Source organism: Thermobia domestica, chromosome 5 (assembly GCF_964235325.1).
Source record: "Thermobia domestica chromosome 5, izTheDome1.hap1.1, whole genome shotgun sequence".
Taxonomy (NCBI): Eukaryota; Metazoa; Arthropoda; class Insecta; order Zygentoma; family Lepismatidae; genus Thermobia; species Thermobia domestica.
Window position 1 is genome coordinate 156730385 of NC_137458.1, and position 20492 is coordinate 156750876.

The 20492-nt window shown below is 36.7% G+C and overlaps 1 protein-coding gene across 1 annotated transcript; it reads left to right on the forward strand.

Annotated features, from left to right (window-relative positions):
• The first annotated feature begins 1359 nt into the window (after positions 1–1359).
• Positions 1360–1890, forward strand: LOC145685291 (uncharacterized). Its single transcript, XM_081757660.1, has one exon. It carries the CDS (start codon positions 1360–1362, stop codon positions 1888–1890), a length of 531 nt encoding a protein of 176 aa, XP_081613786.1.
• The last annotated feature ends 18602 nt before the right edge of the window (positions 1891–20492 follow it).

Below are 20492 nucleotides of genomic sequence, written 5' to 3' on the forward strand. Positions count from 1 at the left end.
TTGGCTATTGCCAATTTTATAGAATATTTAGCACGCAATACTCAGAAATACTCTTTCCGCTCTTCCAACTACTAAAGAAGGGAGTGAAGTTTCAATGGCTTCCGTGCCATGAGGAAGCATTCAACCGTATCAGGGAAGTTTTTCAGCAGAAAGTAGTTTTGAAGAAACCACTCCCAAATAAACAGCTAATATTGGAATGCGATGCATCTGATGTGAGCTGTTCGTCGCATTTATATCAACTCGATGAAGATGAAAACATTCGAGTGATTGGTATGACGTCACGAGTCTTTAACTCCGCGGAACGTCATTACGGAATCACAGAGCGTGAGTGCGCAGCGGTGATTGATGGGGTGAATAAATTCAAGCATTATTTGGTGGGTAATTTCTTTAAAATCCGTTCAGATCATCAATCACTTCGTTTCTTATCGCTGTGCAGACTCACCTCACAGAGGCTTGTAAGATGGGTACTCGCACTCAGCGTATTTTCTTTCGAATTTGAGTACGTCCCATCGAAAGAAAATCTGAGTGATTACATGTCGAGATGCCCGCCCAACACTGGGAAGAAATTTGATGAAAACAAGAAGTTAGTAATAAACGAGTCCTTACTGACCATACTAACTCAGATCCCCGGAAAACTTAGGGAACTGGTAGCCATCTTACCGGAAATGCAGTCATCGGACCCAGTGTTTGGGGAAATAAAGAAGAAATTACTAGAACAAGACAAGTCAGGGAAAATAGAAAGCTGCAACCATCAGTATTTGATCTCCAATGGACGGTTGTGCAAGCGTGACCGTGATGGCTTACGTATTTGCATACCGGAAGTGCTTGTGCAGCCATTATTGGAACATTATCACGACGAACGTGGACATCTGTCCGCCAGCAAACTGGTGCCAATGCTATCTGAGTATTTTGTATGGCCAAAGATGCGAAATGCAATCAGGAAGTTTACAGCTTCATGTGGCACATGTCAGAAAGCATCCCCCCACATGTTTATCAGCCGGGACCACTGAATCCTGTGTTAGTCAACAGACACAGCTACATGACCTGTCTCGATTGGCTAGGGCCACTTCCGGTCGGGGTAGGTAATGTCAGCTACGTTCTCGTCTGTGTGGATGCTTTCTCGAAGCTGATTGGTCTGTTTCCTTGCAGAAAAGCCACCACAAATTCTGCAATCAGAAAATTGAAGGAATTCCTTAAACTGTGCCCGTCAGTGGAGGTAGTTCTGACGGATAATGGGACACAGTTCACCAGTGCCAGGTGGAAGAAAGAACTCATGGAGTTAGGCATAAAACCCATCTATAGTACACCATATTATCCGCAAGGGAATATGGCGGAAGTGGGGTACGATCGACAGTGAGAATGTTACGTAAACTGTGCCATGACAAGCAGCGTAAATGGCCAAAACATCTAGAGAAAATAGAAAAATGCTTAAACGCTTCTGTACATCTGTCGACTGGCCTAAGTCCGTATGAAGTGCATTTCGGACAGTCACCATCAAAAGAAATCGCTAAACTATTTGAAGTTCCAGAGTTAGAGAAACACAAGAGCCTACAATACTATTCAGAGATAGCGGCCCGGAACTTAAAGAAATCTGCACAAGAGAGAAAGAAACACTTTGATAAACGTCACCAAACTGTGCATTTCGAAGTTGACGATTTAGTGTTGCTGCGCTGCTTCCCAAAGTCAGATGCTTTCTCTGGTGTAACCAAGAAACTCTTATTTTTATACTCGGGACCCTATTCTGTCTTATCCAAGACAGATAAGAATGTATACTCGCTGGGAGATCCGGCATCTAAAGAGTATATAATGAAGAGAAACGCCTTCCACCTTAAAAGGTATGTGGAACGTGGAAGTACAGCACAGCAGGGTGCTACAGGCCAGCCTGAGTAAAAAAAAAAAAAGGAAGCAGTCAGCTGTTTACCTGAAGGAACTTCCTTCTTCCTCTCGAGCGAGCACCTCAGAAAAGGTGACCGAGAGCAAGATCATTATCTTTGTGTACATATATATCTATATTGTTGTTAGGTAGTGCTGTATTTTTGCTTTTCTTTTCGTATATTTAGATTTTCAGTGTTTGTTTATATCTAGTGTTTATCTTTTTATGCATTAATATTATGTCGAACTATTCACTCCTTTAAGAATCTGCAACGTTTACATAAATAACTTTGCATCTTCTCTGAAGGGGGATAGTATGTATAGTGCATACATATACCTATTTTACATATCAACTTTTTGCCCTATTTGCATGTGGGATATTTAAATTTTCGTGTTATATTTACATTTAATTTTTAAAATAAAGGATTAGGTGTGGAATCATTAATCAGATTTAAATTTGTTTATATATATTATTATGTTATTTATCGTGAGGTGAAGCATATAATTATGTATATTCAGTGTTCATTTAAATATTAATCGTATGTATCATTTATTTTGAAGAGAATCCAAGCTTCAGTATCTCGTTCTGGAAGAATGTAGAGTTTTTTTTTAAAAAAAAGAATAGTTTCAAAACAGAGTCTTTTTGTGGACGCAAAAGCTAGGTGGTCTGGAAGAGGACAGTAAAGCATAGAATCCATCTAACTTTTCTGTTTATAGACATACCTAGACGTATGAAGTATATGTCAAGATATGGATTCTTATATTTAGTCTTTTCTGCGTGAGGAAGTAACATTTCCGTTCGGTGCCGGAGTGCCCGAAAAATCTATTGTTACTTGAAGGAGCTGGAACCTAGCATGTACATGTCGAAACAGAGAATACAAAGACGTGTGACTTTTGCAAACCACGCCCACAAGTCGCACATATTAGTATGCAGGCGTCTGTATACAAACGGACGTCTCTTGCTGGCGCAGCGAGCACCTAATTTCAAACTATACTTGAGAAGCTATGATTCGGTGCTATTCCTGTTAACAGTCTTCACCCCCTTTGTGTAGGGATGTTCCACACATAATTCTTTATTTATATGTTTAAAGTTCTCTTGATGTATTCGTTATGATTTTTGTTTACTAAATTAGGTCGTAGTTAGTTTTAGCGTTTATTATTGTAAAATAAAAGGCTTATATTGAAAAGGGTAATAGCTCCCACAGTACGTGAATGAAATAGGATACGTAAGAGCCATACCGCCATGTTCTAGCAGACGCTTTCCTGCAGGGGAACAAGATGATGGAAAGGAGAATTTTTCATTTGTAACTTATTAACTATCAGATGACAGCACTTGGTATTTACAATATATGCATATTTTTACTTATAGAGTCATTTTGTAATGAGTTTCAACAAGTCTTGTGCTGAAATACATTATAAACAAGAAAAATCAGTGCTTAAAGAACTTCTCTCACCCCTCTCATACAGGTGGAAACCTTTTGAAGTCGCTCACCAGGTGTCTCCCTGCGATGGACACAAAAAGGGTGAGAGAGGACAGTTATTTTTAAAAGTTTCAAATGTTTATACAGTGCTTTTTCATTCAAATTTAATATAAAATATCAATTAACAGGCATCACTAGAAAGCTGCATGTTTGTACTTTCTAGTGATAGCAGCAACTTTGTGATTAGACATTACAGAAAATCACAATGATAGTAAAAAGATGAAAAAGTGTGTTTTTACAAAATATGTAGGTCACAGAGGGTAGCTAAGCACGCTTCTCTGATTCCCCTGACGTCTCCTTGCCCCGTCATAAGAAAACTTGGTATATGAGGCGCGAGCCTATATATTTTGTCCTGAAATGGGAAAATATAAAAACAATTGGCAGGGCAGAGACAGGGTAGTTTGAAGTTGGTTTTCAAAACGCGAAGCGACAAGGTAGTTTTCTCTGGACGCATATAGCGGCTGGATAGTGCTTATCGTAGCGGTGCATTTGGACAGTGCGTTTTGTGTTGTGCCAATCTTACAGAGTTGGTTAATTGTTAACCATGAATTGTGTTTACACGTGTGACTTCAAACTTAAAACAATATTAGCAATATTATAAGTTTCACGCAGTTCTCTCTGAAACTTTAATACAAAACCGGCACTGGATGCGAGCACTTGTTTTTTTTTAAAAAAAACATTAAACTCTTTTTCGCCTAGCCGGTAAACTCTTCGCTAGCTAGACAAACTAGTACATACAGAGATATTCGTATTTATCTTCATTTTTCTACATATTTAAACTGTTTTTTTATTCTTATTGTTGTAACATGTGTGTGAGCCGCGGTAATTAACTGTGCCATTACCAACCGCATCAGCGAACTCATAAACACACTAACATGGTGCAACGAGTGTCTGTATCATAACACGACACAAGTGCTGGTCAACAGCCAGGCCATTTAATACGGACACCTCGAAAACTCCGGCGAGACGGCAACAGAGGCTGCAAGATTCTCGAGACCAGCAGAGATCATCTCATCATGCTGCTGTAGGTCCAGTGAGACGGTGAAGAGTCGACCAGAGGAGAACTCCAAGCAACAGAGCATGCCAATTGGAAGAGGTGTGCTTACCAGGGGTGCTGACTTCCAGGAAGGACCAAGGATGAATACGACGACGACGATCCCGAGTGTAACAGAACACTAAGATTATGTGCACGAACAATATCCGGTGAAAACAAAAGGCCTTAAGAGAGTAAAAAAAATTTCAGCGCTTTAAAATTGTTTTAATCGTATAAAGAAATTCATTAGTGAGTGATATTTTAAACAGTGTGTTTTCCCGTGTGCTTAAAAAAAATTAAATGGTTTCTACCAGGATCTCTTTCGTCTTTCTTGAACTTCTCCAGGAGAACCAAGGTATGTGCAAAAAAATTTATAAATGTGCCCTGTTTTATTTCAGCTGCTGGGAGTATGCAGAGCCTATGAGGCATGAAAGCCAGTAACTTTTGTTGTTGTTACGTGGGTAATCTATTTGGTGATTTCACCTGGAATTAAAACTACATATCCTTGAAATTCAGAGTCTCATGTTCACCAAAATTTAACATATTATTTTTATTTGGCAAATTATTTTATTTTTTTATTTTATTATTTTTTTTTCTTTTGCTCTACCTATTAGTTGGTGTGTAAGAGGTATCTATGTCTGGGCCTTCAGCCATCTTATTAATATTAATTAATTATAATCATTTCCCCCACTTCTCATATTCCTCCTCAGATACCTCCTCTGCACCCCACAGTATGTACATAGGGATATAAATAAACTATATCTTAATATAGTTTGGTTTGCGCATGCGTATCTTCTTGTACATAAATTAACAAATGAACGTCAATTTATCTGAAAAGTCGAAGTTTGCGAATTTTTTCGAACATTTCCGGTTCGAATTTTAAAATTATGTTTTGGCGGTTGGTAAGACCTAGTTCCCCGCTTTGCGAAAAAAAAATTGTATCGCTTCTGTGTGCAACCGTGTTGTCGCAAAAAATTCTAGAACTTGTAAAAATTTCAAAAGAACGCCATTTTTGGACGCCATTTTCTCGAAAACACCATCTTTTAAAAGTGTGAAATTTTGTCAGATGGTTCAACTTTACATGGGTAATAAACACACCCAATACCATTCTCGACCAATGCTTCATGAATTAACTACAGCCTTTTAAGATTAGGAAAGATTCGTTAACTTTGATGTCACAGTTAGCAACACTGGGAACAATAAAAGTGCAATGATTTGATGATGTTTGTGGTTCACATTCATTAAATGAAGAATAAAAGGTTTTCTTGACTGTTTTTTTTTCATTATTTTGATCAAGAAGGCTCTCTGAAATAGTAAAATGAGCCTCCCCCTACTCCTCCGTTTTCTTAAACCGAAGTACCCTGAGGTGGAAATTACGATTACGAAACTTACAAATTTCAAGTTCACTTACTTAAAATGGTGTTCGGAAACAAAATTTCACTGATTTTATTATTTTATTTATTTATTTATTTATTTTTTACATGGACCAATCATTTGCTTGGTTGGTGTCTTCTTTGCGAATAGCATGTAACCGTACAGGTGCTCCAATAGGTGTTGGCTCACTCACAACTCGTCCAGGAGTGGATCTAGCGGGAAGAAACTTTTTTGTTTTATATGTAAATAAAACCGATCTCAGAGTTTGGAGCTCTTAAAAGTAGCTCTAAGTAGCAGTATTACCCCCTCCCTCCAGAAGTCCGTCCTGGATCCGCCCCTGCATAGCACATTGTCGATAGTCACAAATGCTGGTGAAAGCATACACAGCACTTCAACTTCACGTAATTCATGATTTATTCATAATATTTCTGCTACGCACCACTGGTTATCATACATATTTGTATGTAACAAAAGTTCCTTTTTACAGATTTCTTAAATCTACACTTCGAATTCCAGAAGTTCGATTTTGGGGGAAGCATGAAGTTAGTTCATGGTGACCCGTTACTGTCATAAAAACTTCGCCATTTTCCGAAAGCCAAAGATGACTTCGTTGAATACCAGTTACCGGTCGCATACTTTCCCTTTTTTCTTCCGGAAGTCGTCTAATTCAGTTCCAGGCAACAAAACTAGAGTAATACCCGGAGTGTGTACTTGCACTATACCCACGAATTCTTCTGCGGTTTTAGTGGGGGCGCGGTGGCTCAGTGGTAGAGCGTTCACCCCTGGTGCTTGGAACTTTTGGTTCGATCCCAGATCGCGCCCTGTGGGCTTTGTGGTGGACAAACGCCGTGCTCGTGGGTTTTCTCTTGGTTATCCCGTTTCCTCCCACTTTCTGCATTCCACCATTTCTCATAATCACCGTCTCCTTTAGCCTAACCGGCATAATCGTGGGACGTAAAACTTAAAGATTTCATTTCATTTTTTTTTCCTTCTGCGGTTTTAATACTGTGTATCTGTTTCTGCCTAAGGTTATGCCGCGTTGCCACATTCTTTATACCTGCCCCCTTCCCTCAATACCGTCGCAGTTACCCTTGCATGGCCGGTTTCACTGCAAAACCACTGCTTTATCGGACCTGTCTGCATCTCGAACATCTGAAAGCGATTTTTAAAGTGGGATGCAGCACCATCGGAAATCCCTGACACGGTTTGGGAAATTGTATATACTTATTTTCTCGTATTCAAACTTTTTTCTATAAAATATATTTTCGCTTTTCTTCGAGTATTTTTAGAATCTTGTCTATGGCTATGAGTACATGAACGGAATCGTGTGTTATATCGTTGTTTTATTACAACAAAACTGTCAGTTGTTTCATATTCCGATGATAACTCTGAATTTCACTTTGCAGAATAACAGTCCAGTTTTCAGCGAAGTTCACATGAAGTAAAATAGAATTTGTATCTTGAAATTTTATACGGTGCTTTTCGGTAGCAATTGATTCTCTTTGGATTTTCTTGATGTAGTCATGAATTACAAATCTTACAGTTTTTCAACGAGATTATTGTTTTCCCATCTGGCATACGTAACACTTTCAATTTCATGAGGATCAATAATTAAAGACTCCAAACTTATTCCTTCCACTCCAGGACAGTCACCACATTCTTGAAGGAGACAGTTGTCATTTTCTACGGATCATACTACTAAAGGAAATAGGTCACTCATGACAGCTTCAATACAGGCTGCACCTTTGATTTGTAGCAACGCAGTAGCAGCTAACTGAAAATTTTCACAATACACACACACATACACACTTCCCTCGCAGGTTACGGAATGACCCATTTTAGTCAAATACTGTAAAATTCCAAGTGACCCATTCCTATGTTGGGATTGTTCTGTTTAAAAAGTCAGTAAATTTCTTTGGAACGCGTAAGAAAACGTTTCGATTTTTTTAAACTTTTTGTCCTTTTTCGATCACTGTAATGACATCGCACTTCATTGAGACTTTGTCTGGAGGAACTGGTCATTGTAGCTTAAAAGTTAGAAGTGCTCTAAATTGAGCTAGAATTGTTGTGTTTTTGGAAACCATTTGATATGAATAAGATCCTTAAAATATATCGGGCTACAAACTAGAATCGGATGTAGGATGTAGAATAGGATGTAGGTTACATAATCAATTGTGACATTTATTTGAAGTCTACTCAACAGTTTATTCAACGTATTTGACGAAAAGGACTTTGGAACAGGTTGTATTTGCAGGTACTTTGGAAGAAGAACGGTAAAGATAGAATGTAGATTTTAAAATGAGCAGCGGTTAAATTACCATAGCTCGCCTTCCTCGAAGGTAGACGGCTTGTATATAGATCTACTACACAATGAATTAATATTCTAAGGATCCACGCCTTCTAGTGTTTGCTACTTTTACAAACACATGTTTCAATTGTAAACACATACTATTGTATGCAAACACATTTAGTAGTAGACGATTGTAGGAGAATACTATGAAGACACGAAGTTGGCTCGGGTAGGCGCTGAAGACGGATGACCTTCTCCTCACTACCATCCCTTGCAGAGGACACCAATAAAATAGCACCACAGCAGAACAGAGCAGAATCGTCAGTTAATGACTGATCATTAACTTAACATCATCTCCGGGGACCGCTGTAGGCTAAGGAAAATTCTTACCAAACCTCATCTCTGGAGGCCGCTGTGGATGAAAGAGATATTCTAACAACACTGTACCTCTCGAAGCTTCTGTGAGCGACGGAGGTGCCCTATAACTGTCTCCCGAGGTCTCTGTGGACGAAAGAGACTCTTTGAAACAAATATACCTCAGAGGATGTTGTGAAAAAAAGAGAGTATACAAACCTGAATCTAAATTGAACCTATATTATCCGAAGCCATCACTGTCTGCTGAGAATACAGTGAACTTGGAAATACTTTTTTATTGTAGTAAAAGAAACTTTGTAAATTGATTACAGAAACTTACTTTTATAATAAATAGATGAAGGGCTTAAACATCATTACCGTTTTATTTTACTCTACGAAAACACTTCAATATATACTTTACAATGTTTTAAGTGAATATGTTTACCAAACCACCCCAATTTATCAAAATTCACTGTTTTAGAAATAGCTGTTTAAATTAATTTAATATAGAATAAATAAGTCTTGGAAAACAAAACAAATTAGTTATGAATTGTTTAAACAAAATATGTTCTTTGTCGCAATATTATTAATCTGTATATATTTTACTTCATGCACTATTACATCGGGATAATGAAATAAAATTGTTGTTTTATTGATACTTTGCAATTATTACAATACATCGTTCATTATTTGCTTTGGTGGATATCGTTTATTTTTACATTAGAAATATCGATCACACTTGGGTTAGTTTAATTCCAGATCTGATTCGCAATAGTATTAGTTTGTAATATTGCATGAAAAAAATCCTGCATGTATTTCTCCTAACCTGTGCGAATCATTACTAGTACGTAGAATACGCATGATACGGTAATAAAATTGATTAAATATGTGTGTAATTTCATATATACTAGTGAGATGTCGAAGCAATCACAGGATGTAATTATTTATTATTATTTTTGTTTAACAAGTGAGGATAATAATCAGACATTATAACGCATTTGTATAGGTAGTGTATGAGTCCATGCAGAATAATCTCTATTAAGTTAATATCTGAAATGATAGCTTGTCTTTAAATGTGATCACAATCAAAATACTGCACAGAAAACACTGTAAATTATAGAGTGAACAAATTCAAAGAAATAGTAATATTGTTTCTACATTTGATTCATAACAACCAAATATAGAAACATCTGTTATTCAACGTCGAAACTACCCTATTTATGTTATTGCTTTGCGTTATGACAATTATAAAATAAAGCACGTTAGTACCTTTGTACAATTGTTTGACTATGTTAATCATTCCTCCAATATATCCACATGTCATCGCTTGTGGGTTAATCTCCAGTATTCTTTAAAGGCTCGTTTTTTTCCTATTTTATAATGTAAATGAAAATAATAATCCTTTGTTTTTTCTTAAAATTTGACATGTAAAATATTTTAATAACACATATATTTTAGTATAGGGAATTTATCCATTTTATTTATCGATCTATTTAGTAATCACTATACTACGTCAATTAATTTAATTTAATGTTATTTCAGATTGTAAGAATCCCTACAACAGGACAAGAGCACATGGCAACACAATACGTGCTATTGATTATAAACATAAGGGCAGAAGAAAAACCGACACGAAAGACACCGAGGATCGCCGAAAGAAGACGCACCTCACGGAAGGACCCGAAGAGGACAAATAAAAGGCGGACCACCGAGGGACCTAGTATCAGTCGTCCAACTGATCAAATCACCTACACCGCTCTGAGGTCGCACTGGACTAGGGGTACACCTATCCTTACCCGATGTCTAACTGGACTACGGGTCCTTTCTACAACCAAGCCTCGCGAAGCTGCCTTGAGTTGAGGGGGCTATCCTTCAAGACTCATAAGAAACGGCAGGTGCCTTGGAGACTGCGTTGAGAGAAGGGGCACCGTGCAAACACCTACTTCCTTTCATCTGGATATAACGAGATAGACACTATTTACTCTTTGTAACCAAAGACGTGTTATATTTTACAAATTTTTATAACAAATTGGTGAAGGGGATAAATCTCGGTCCATTATTAACTCTACCAAAGTCATTATGATATTATTACGTACTTAAACAAAAGAAATAAGGATATATGTACATGAGTCTAATGCATAGCCATTCTTCATTATCTTCAACTAAATCATTTAGCATTACAAGCATTCAAAGTTCACTAAGTACTCATGAATACATGTCTACATTAACTAAGTACTCGATACTTCCGTGTGTTTGGTATACGTGTGGTTTAGTTACTACAAGCACTACCAGTTTGTTCATAGTGGGTTTTCTAGTGGTATCCCGTGTGCAATTTAGAAGAAGCTGATACAATAATCATATTACGTGCCCTCGTTGCAACTTCAAACGGAGCAGAACTCTAAACATATTTTTTCCTGATACTGGTATTCTACCGCAACCAACGAATTTCTACACTCAACTTCCACAGGATACCTGGTTTGTTGTTTCAGGAGCTAAAACACGTGAGATTTCTGTTCGTATGGTATATCAAGTTAGATCACAAATGAGCTGGTGCTTTGATTGGATTGCATCCTCTCTCATTAACTGATATCACCGGATCATTTTATAGTAAAACGAAAAGAAGATTCTTTAATACATTTATGGACACTGATGAGACAATACTTGGTCTTTTGTCATCACTGGGAACAAGTACTTTTAATGAAGAAACGTTCCGAGTTCTGGAAGCAGTTATACGCTCTGTATATTTAAGAATCCCGAAGATAACATCCCTGAAAGAATTGTAGAAGTGTTTTTTTTTTCACTAAAAAGCAAGTCGATGGATCATGAATGCCTCCAACACAAGATACTCTGCGTCTGGTCATAAAAAGAGCACATTTTTAGCCCTAACATGACGTAAAGCATAGTTTGCGAATCTTGAACTACTTACAGTAACTGACTGAGGTTGGACTGTTAATGGGAAAGGGCAATACGAGCCAATAAAGTGTGATATTTCTTGTGGTCCTAAAGGGCTTCTCTCAGCGATGTACTTGAATCATGGTTATGAGATGGGTACCGCGAAGCGGATTATGCAGATATGGAATATGTTACTAGTATGAGAAGGATAATAAACTCTCGTGAAGAAAGAAGGAACTAAGCACTGTCACAACTCGATTAGGGGAAAGCCCTTGTTATGTGACTTCTTATTCTATTCTTTTGTGAACCAGACCGTCCGTCTTTCGACCTGCTGCCGGTAGGTTGACATCGTAAAATCCCTGTGATGTGAAGGAGCGAAAATCAACAAGCGTTTGTGTGTTTCTTAGTCCCCCTTTTAACTATTTCTTGGTTTTTCTTAGTGCGTTCTGACTATGGTGTCATCGTGTAATATGGTGTATACTAAAATATTAAGAAAAATTAATATTATGGAGATTGAAGAAGAAGCAGGATTCTGGAAGTGTTCCGATTACTAACGTGTGGATTCACACCAAAAGAAAAGTATCCTTTACTTTTCAGTAAATAAATATAATAAGAAAACACATGATTGGAATACTTATTACCTCTTCGGTTCATAGGTACACATATGCGTACTCCTGGTTTTTATTTTTCTGCTTCTATTTTGAGGGTTGCATCGTAGTAGAAACTGCTTTGTAACATGTGTGTACTTCACACCTGTGTTTGTTACTAATCTCGTTCATTAGATGGCATCAACACTCATCATATTTCAAGCAATAGTTACAAAAAGAAAATCTGGACCGCTTAGTGCCAGGACTGAAGAGGTTAAAACATATTTTTAAAATACTTATGAACATCTACAGAATTAATATTAATATCGATCACATAATATAATAAATTTTAGGCATGAGCTTAATGATAATTAAAAAGTATTAATTGCTTTTCTTGGGTGAATTATTAGATTTTCTATTCTGTTCTTTTCCTTATGTTTTATGTAACAACGATTTTGAAAATAAAAATTTATTCGTAGTTCATGCTACTTTTATAAATGTAGCTTTTTATCGGAAATAAATAGAAAAATGATAATTTTGTCCAATGAAATATTTTTTTCTTAGGAGAAATCCTTTTTAAAAAAAATAACCAAAAAGGCTAGCGTAAAAGGTGCTAATAACATAATTTGTAAAACGCACTCAGATTCTTCCTTTTTAAAAATGAAAATTAAAATCAAATGATAAGGAGCAAAGTTATAAGGGTTAAGCGAGCGATGACTCATCATTTTCTTCACTCCCTCCCAGTCGCGGGTCTGACATGTCCACCAGTATTTTTCTAATTCCCTACCTTATAAGGAACAAAATGATACCATCCACAATATTCTACCATTAAATTGCACGCAGGATAAAGAAAGTGACCATTAGAAAACTGACTATCATGGATGCAACACAAACATTATATTTAATTAGCTCTTTCGGATAACACCTATTTTGGTCTGTCGTCCTTTGGTTATGAATATTTCTACTGGAACATGTGAAGATTTAAGAAAAACGTAATCTATAGTAACATATAATGAAGACATTGTAACTTAATCTAAACCATATGTTGGTATAATCGAGTTTACATTCCTTGAATTACTTTAATGGCATCTGAAGTAGAATCTTTATTGATTTGAAATGAATGCAATTTCCTATCAAATCATATTTTGCTGTGACATATAATACATTACAAGGACATATATTTAAATGCATTGGCCCCTATTGATCATTTCCAGTGTTCACTCACAAACAATTTATAATTCATTGTCTCAAATTACATCTCGGGACAGTATTAAAATATTTGGTTTACCAAATGACCAATGTTAAGTGCAACAAAGTCCTTGAATTAACTGCTTAAACATTGGATGGGATTGGGGGTGGTTGGTCTGCAAAGAGAACTTTTAAAATAAGAAAACACAAAACTTTCAATGTAATCAATTATTGCTTCCAATTAAGCATAATTATAATATATACTGTAGAGTGAGTCACATCCTTGTGTGTAACAACTAGTGAATACAAATTAAATACAAGAATTAATTTCATAGCACTACTCCGGAAGTAATAATTGAAACTGATTTAAAATTGCAATTTAAAAATTAGTGATAATTCTTGGTTATTATAACCATAGTGCATACTGCCGTTTGCAAGTATCACAATGAACATTTTGAGTGGGATATATTTTAATATCACTTTCACCTAAATAAATTATCAGTTTTACAATCAGTGCGCTTTGGCTACAAGGAATATCATCCCTATCGCCATAAACATAATTTTTATCGATTTTCTCGAATTGTACAGAGTCAAACATGCCACTTGGTTTCCCGCTCAACAAGGTCTAGTTTCATGTATATACAAGTTCTTTTTTCAAATATACAATAAAAGTATGTTTTTTTAAATAATCATTACTTTAGACTTTACACTTTACGTTTATTAGTTCAAGAACAATATATGTATGACTCGGTCGTCTCGGGTGTATGTAATGGTAAACGCAACTTCCGGTTAAATTGAGTTACCAGTTGAGATAGGTTGAGGAGGAACCTAGAATAGTTTCTAGGTGGTTTAGTTTCAGAAATCTACCCGCAGATGGGAGGGGAAGCTTATTCGGTACAGAGTATATTGATTATATAATATCTTTGTACTCTGATTCGGTATGTCATTGAATTGTATGAGAATGTTGAACTTCGTTTCCTACTTTAATCAAAAATTAGAAGATGTAAAAATACTATTATGTTTCCCCGATCCGCTAAACTAAGTAAGTCGCTAAGAACGTTAACATAACACAATAAGACATGCAATAAATATTATAGAGTTTCACAACTGATGTATGGGTCACTGTTGAATAAGGTCAAGCACGAAAAATACATGGAAGCCATATGTATAAACAAGCCTTCGGCTAGCTGCGGACGTTGTCCAAGATCTTCGTCCTTGCTCGGCCTACGTCCTCACACAAAGTTTATTTTTCCTACATTTTCTACTTTTTTCAAACAGCTTTCATTTTTTTCTCTACGTACGTAAGGAGCTATGGATGTTTTAAATTTAAAACAGACACAATTATGAAGCAAAGTCACGTATCGGAAATGCGATTGAAACAAAAGTTGTAGAGATTTTATACGAGGATTTAGAAACAGTTGTAATTTTTCTTCTATCGCTAATAATAAGGAAGGTACGAGTCTTTTAAGTTTTTGAACGGCTGTCATTTTGAATCAAGGATTAGAAATAAAAATTAGATTTCTGGGCATTCGGTGTCTATGGCCAAGTTATGCCGTCACGTATGAGGGATGATGTCCTTCTCCATTCACACTGCCTAGGGAATTGGGAAGGAAGAAAGAAAGAGTGAAAGAAGGAAGCAGTTTGTTACCATTATGTTAGGTAGCACCTCGCAATTGCCTGCTGTCAATGAGGAAAACCCAAGAAAACCTCCCTCAGGATGGTTGGCCTGAAAGAACTATCACATTTTTCAACCAAGTGTCCCACTGGACCACCAACCTGGGACCGCTATTATGAATCAAGGTAGAAGATGTAGGTGACAAACATATGAAACCAGGTACTCCACAAAGAAATGCACATGCCATTTATCGCCTTGGTACAATCAAAATTGCGTACATTATTGAGTCAAGATGATTCGGTACACACATATATATGGTTATACACAGGGCTTTGCCAAACGTATGCATACGAGATCATTCTACAAGTAAAAGTATGACAAAATGTAATTTGAAAAATGTCGAAAGCGGTTACAAGTTAAAAGCTATCAAATCCTCGCCGCATACCATGTTTAAAACACAATAACGCAAGAAGGAAAACAGATAGTAATGTCGTATTAAAATAAGATGGAAGGAATCTTACCTAACGAATACAATAGTGCCGTAATTGAGGCCCAATTTAAAGTGTGCAAGAGAACTCCTAAAAAAGTGGGAATTTTCTAAGAAAAATGCAAGAAATTGAAGAATATGTTCTACATAATGTTGACATCAGAATGTAACCAGCAAAAAAACAACGACAAATGTCCACATATCCCACTACAGCTGGCACACTGTCACAAACTCTAAAAACAAGAAAATAACATATTAAAGTCTGCTATTGAGCACGGGTTATATTGTGAGACGAAAGGTAAAAGTAACACAATTATTTTCATGTCCTACTAGTGCTGAGGCACCTTCACACACTTGAAAACTAGCACTGCAAAGCTTCTGTTGCATACGATGCGCATTGTAGTACGAAGAAGAAAATAAAAACGATTATTTTCATGTCCCATTACCACTTTAACACCATCGCACATTCGAAACATACGAAAATAAAACAAAATCTGCTATTGAATACGGATCACATTGTGATATGCAAAGCAAAACTAACACAATTGTTTTTATGCCCTACTAGCGCTGGGGTACAGTCAAACACTTGAAAAATAAGGAAATAACATTACAAAGCTTCTCTTGCACATGGTGCGCATTTCGATATAAAGGAGAAAATTGAAGAATTGTTTTCTTGTCCTACGCAGCTGGAACACCGTCACACATTCCAAACTATAGAAAAATAACAGCGAAAACCCCTGTTGCACATGGTGCACATTACGGTAAGAACAAGAAAATTAAAAAACAATTTGTCACATGTTTCCCTACCACTGGAAGACTGGAACACCATTCCAAATGAAATAAACAACGAGAAATCCAGGAAAAAAGCTTGTTAAAGCCTAGACTGTTGTCACACTACTTTGCAGTAAAAAAAAACGGAAATAAAATAATTGTCATATGTCTTCAGGCTGATCAAGAACTCCCCGCGTAAAGTGGGTAATCATTTTAAAAAATGAACACGAAGAATGTCGAGAAAACGCATACTATGCCAGATAACACTTTCAGGCATAGCACATGTGGAAAGGATTTCCCTGAGAAACTTACAACTTTCGCACACGCAGATAGATGTCATGTGATATAGTAATTTCTCGCGTCAGTGTTAGCACTTTGTACGAGAGTACACTGTGCTTTGCTGATGGAGGCTCAAAAACACTGTCTATTCAGAGATGTTGCAAATGTCTGCCAATGACTTCAACACAAAGATGATATCGGAAAAGCGCCTATTGTCTGGTACGTGCAAATCCCTTTGGCATGTTCCTAATTGAGACATCAACGGCAGTTACACGAGCAACGAAGTTCTCAGCACTTTCTATAGGAGTTTATACGCAAGTCTTTCCATTTCTCCCCACACAAAGAAATCCAGTAATGTGAGGTCGAGTGAACGAGATGGCCACAGATGAAGTTTACCTCTGCAAATCCAATGAACGCCGAAAATATGGTTGAGAACGGCCTTAGTTCCGCGACCGAAATGTGAGAAGGCATTGCCATGTGGAAACTAGATACGATGTCTACCTGCCAGAGGCACGTTTTCCAGAAATTTAGGTGCTACTCCTTTAGGAATACCCGATAAGTCCAACCACACAAAGTAGCAGGCGAAATGTAAGGCCTTCTCCTGGCCATCTACTTTGTCACACCACACATTTACCGCGAACCTGTATTGAAGTTGTACACAATGATTGCATGAGAATTCCTCATATCCCATTTGTGGTTGTGGTTATTGAACGTGTCGTCGCTGATGAACATACCCTCATCAATCCACAAAACTATTATTATGAAATCTGGAAATGCAAGTGTTCGTTGAGTATACCACTGGAAGAATTCCATTCCTAGAGGAACGTCCTTATCTCCGACAGGCAATATCTAGTGTACCTTCTGCAATCTGTGGGGGTGCAACCCCTTCTCCTGAAGAACGCGAAATTAGAATAGTGGGTTTGTTTCCGACGAGTAATGGCACGTGTAGTGGTACCAGTACTGCCCGGTATCGCATCTAACATGTTCTCTTCAAACTGTTCCGAGCGCACAGTGCGCTGTCTTCTACAATCCCACTTACGGGATAGTACAGAGCCAGTCCCATGCAGTCAAGTATCAAATATTGAAAGAATGTATGTACTTACTCGTATAGTCGCGCTTATTGGGAAAATGTTCCTGATTCAAATATTGTGCGTCACGTCTATTTTGATGTGCCTCTCCATAAACGAGATGCATATCAGCAAGCTCGTGGGTACAATACTCCGATATGGCTCTGATCGAGAAATGACAACCAACGTAGGGAAACTTTACGTTCGAATGACGCATTAAAACTATTTTGGTTAGCTCTTACGTAATGTCACACTAGATGTCCGCAGAGGTGTTACAAACCGAGAAATGATATGGACTACGTACTCAACGTACAATACTCTTTTGTGCGATTCAACCACACACACATGTACACATTAGACTAAACTCCAAACTGTGACACAAAGAATAAACAGGACTATAAAAGTCAACTATACTCTCTACGTACTATCCACAACTGCTAAGACGTTACAGACGACATACGTTCTCAGCGTTTCTAGTTGAGTTTCTGTATCACTTAGCTGAAAACAATCGCAGTGTACTCTGAATGCACAGTGTCATTTTCGGGTGCATTTCTTCAAATATGTACGTATTGCGTTCTTTAATACGTTTTCTTCCTAGTTTTCACGTTTACTTTTCCATTTTGAATGATATCTCAGTAGTCGTAGAATATGTAACAAATTGTGTTACTTTCTCTTTTAGTGTCACAATATGACCAGTGTGCAATGGCACATTTTGTAGTGTTATTTTCCTATTTTTTGAGTGCGTGCAAGTGTCCAAGCAGTAGTGGAATATGAATACAAATTGTGTAACTTCACTTTCCCCACTACAATGTAACCTGTGTGCAATGGTAAAGTTTAGTATCTTATTTTCGTATTTTTCAACTGTGTGATGGTGTCTCAGCAGTTGTGACACATGTGGACATTCGTCGTCTGATCTTCACTGGTTACATTCCGATCCTAACATTATGTGGAACATGGTCTTCAATTTCCTGTATTTTCCATAGTGGACTCTCCACTTTCTTTTAGATTCCTTCGTGCATTTTAAACTGGGCCGCAATTACTGAACCGTTTGTATTTATCAGATTTTTTTGTCCTCTTTGGATCCGACATTGCTATACTTTTTCTTTATGCCTTATTGTACTTTACGCAAGGTGCGCACAGGGATTTTTGAACACCTTTCAGTCGTAAAATACGACGCTTTTATCATTTTTTCATATGATATGTTGTCCTAGTTTTTACTTGTAGAATCACTTCCCAAGCGTTGTAACACGTATTTTGCAATACCGCATATACGCGTATACTAAAAACCTAACATGTCAAATCTTTTCTGTTGAGTACACTACAAAAACTAAAACCTTACAAAATTTCAAGTTCCTGCAGCTGTTGGAAGTACCTTAACAATTTAGGGTGTAGCAGTCCCATTTAAAATATATTGAATCTTTTTTTTAAAAAAATGAAATCACAGAATCCCCTAAAAGCAGACCGTTTCTATGTTTGACAATTTACCTATTTGCTACTTTTAATCACCTACGAGAATACCAAGCCTTGAATTTTAATTTCAATTTCAACCATCTAAACTTTTAAGTATTTCATTGAACAATAATCTGATTTTTTCTTCTCCTTTCCCGTAGACCTCCTAAAAATAGAAAATAATAATTTTCGAATTTTTTCTGTGGATTAGTCCCAGGAGAACATAACCATGACAAATTTCATCATTGTAGTCCTACCAGAAGAGCTAATAATCATGAGGTGTAGATAGTGTCCCATTTAAATAACATGTGGAAGAATTTTCAGTTCCCCATAAGAAACACTAAATTTTGATATTTTTATTTATGATGATTTACTTAGTGCTATCACATACCTACAAGCATGCCGAATTACAAGTTTTTATTCCAATTCCAATTTTTAAAATATCTTTTATATATATAAAAACGCCCTTTTAAATAACAAGAGATTTTTTCATCCTACCTTTTCACGTCCTAAAAATGAAAAAAAAATATACTTTTGACAATTTTTTCTGTTGATTTCTGTCCTAAAGCTAGTACAAGCATACCAAATATCAAATTTTAGCAATAACCGAACGTATTCATGATTTTATGTCGGTGAGTCAGTTAATATAATATTAGGTTTTTTATACTCTGTAGAAATAAAAATAGAGAAAATATTCTTTATTTACTGTTCCTATTATGATCATAAGCTTTGCATAACTTACTGGTTATAAATGCTCCCTATACATTATATTCTTCGGAATTGTGGTACTGAGAAGAAATTATTTTCTAGTAGCAACCAATAGGGAAAGATTATTAATAACACCAATAATTGAACGAACAAATATCAAAAATAATACTTTAAATGCGTAATGGAAATAATATCAGTAACCTATTAAGTTAACCACACAAAGATGGAGCAAACTGATAAAAGCAAGTTGCAAATTAGTTTTGTTCGGAATAATTTAGCTCATCGCTCTCTTAGTGTGCTTAGCCATTTCACTACACCACTCTGTAAACGCCCAACCGTCCAAAACAATCCACAGGAAAATGCAAATATCAGACGACAGCGCACGTGCCGATCGAAATACTCCCGCAATTTTCCTCTCAACAATAAAATGAGACCGGCGTCTGACATTGGTCGGCGCGGCGTCCGGAGTGAGTCTAGAACACGTGCTCGCTCTGTGTGCGGCCGACCTATCTGAGTACATAGAGAGCTGATTTTCAACTAACTTCAATGGAGGGAAAATTATTACCAGAAACACTTGATTCTATCCGTTTGGTTCTGTCAATTTACGGCCAACCTATGAAAAGAAATTAGGATTATAAAAATTTCCTACTATACTTTCGGTTTCGATATTGATTTACGTAGACCAAAAACGGTAAAACATAGCAATAAGTAGTTTTCAGGAATCAATTCAGCATTCAAACGATAGGTTTCGTCTCATCCAATAACATCTATTCAGATCAGAAATTAACCATTCCGGTTTCAACCTTGCTGGCCATAGAGAAAAATGGTAAAGATGGAGTGGTAAGCAAACGTATGTAGTATCTCAGAAAAAGAAATCGTCTTCGCCTGATCTTTTACGAAAGCTGGAACCAGTAGACATTTTCCATTACTTCTAATATTAATATGCATCTTCATAAAGCAATAATAATAATAATAATAATAATAATAATAATAATAATAATAATAATAATAATAATACCGAGTAATGGATTTTTAAACGGATTCG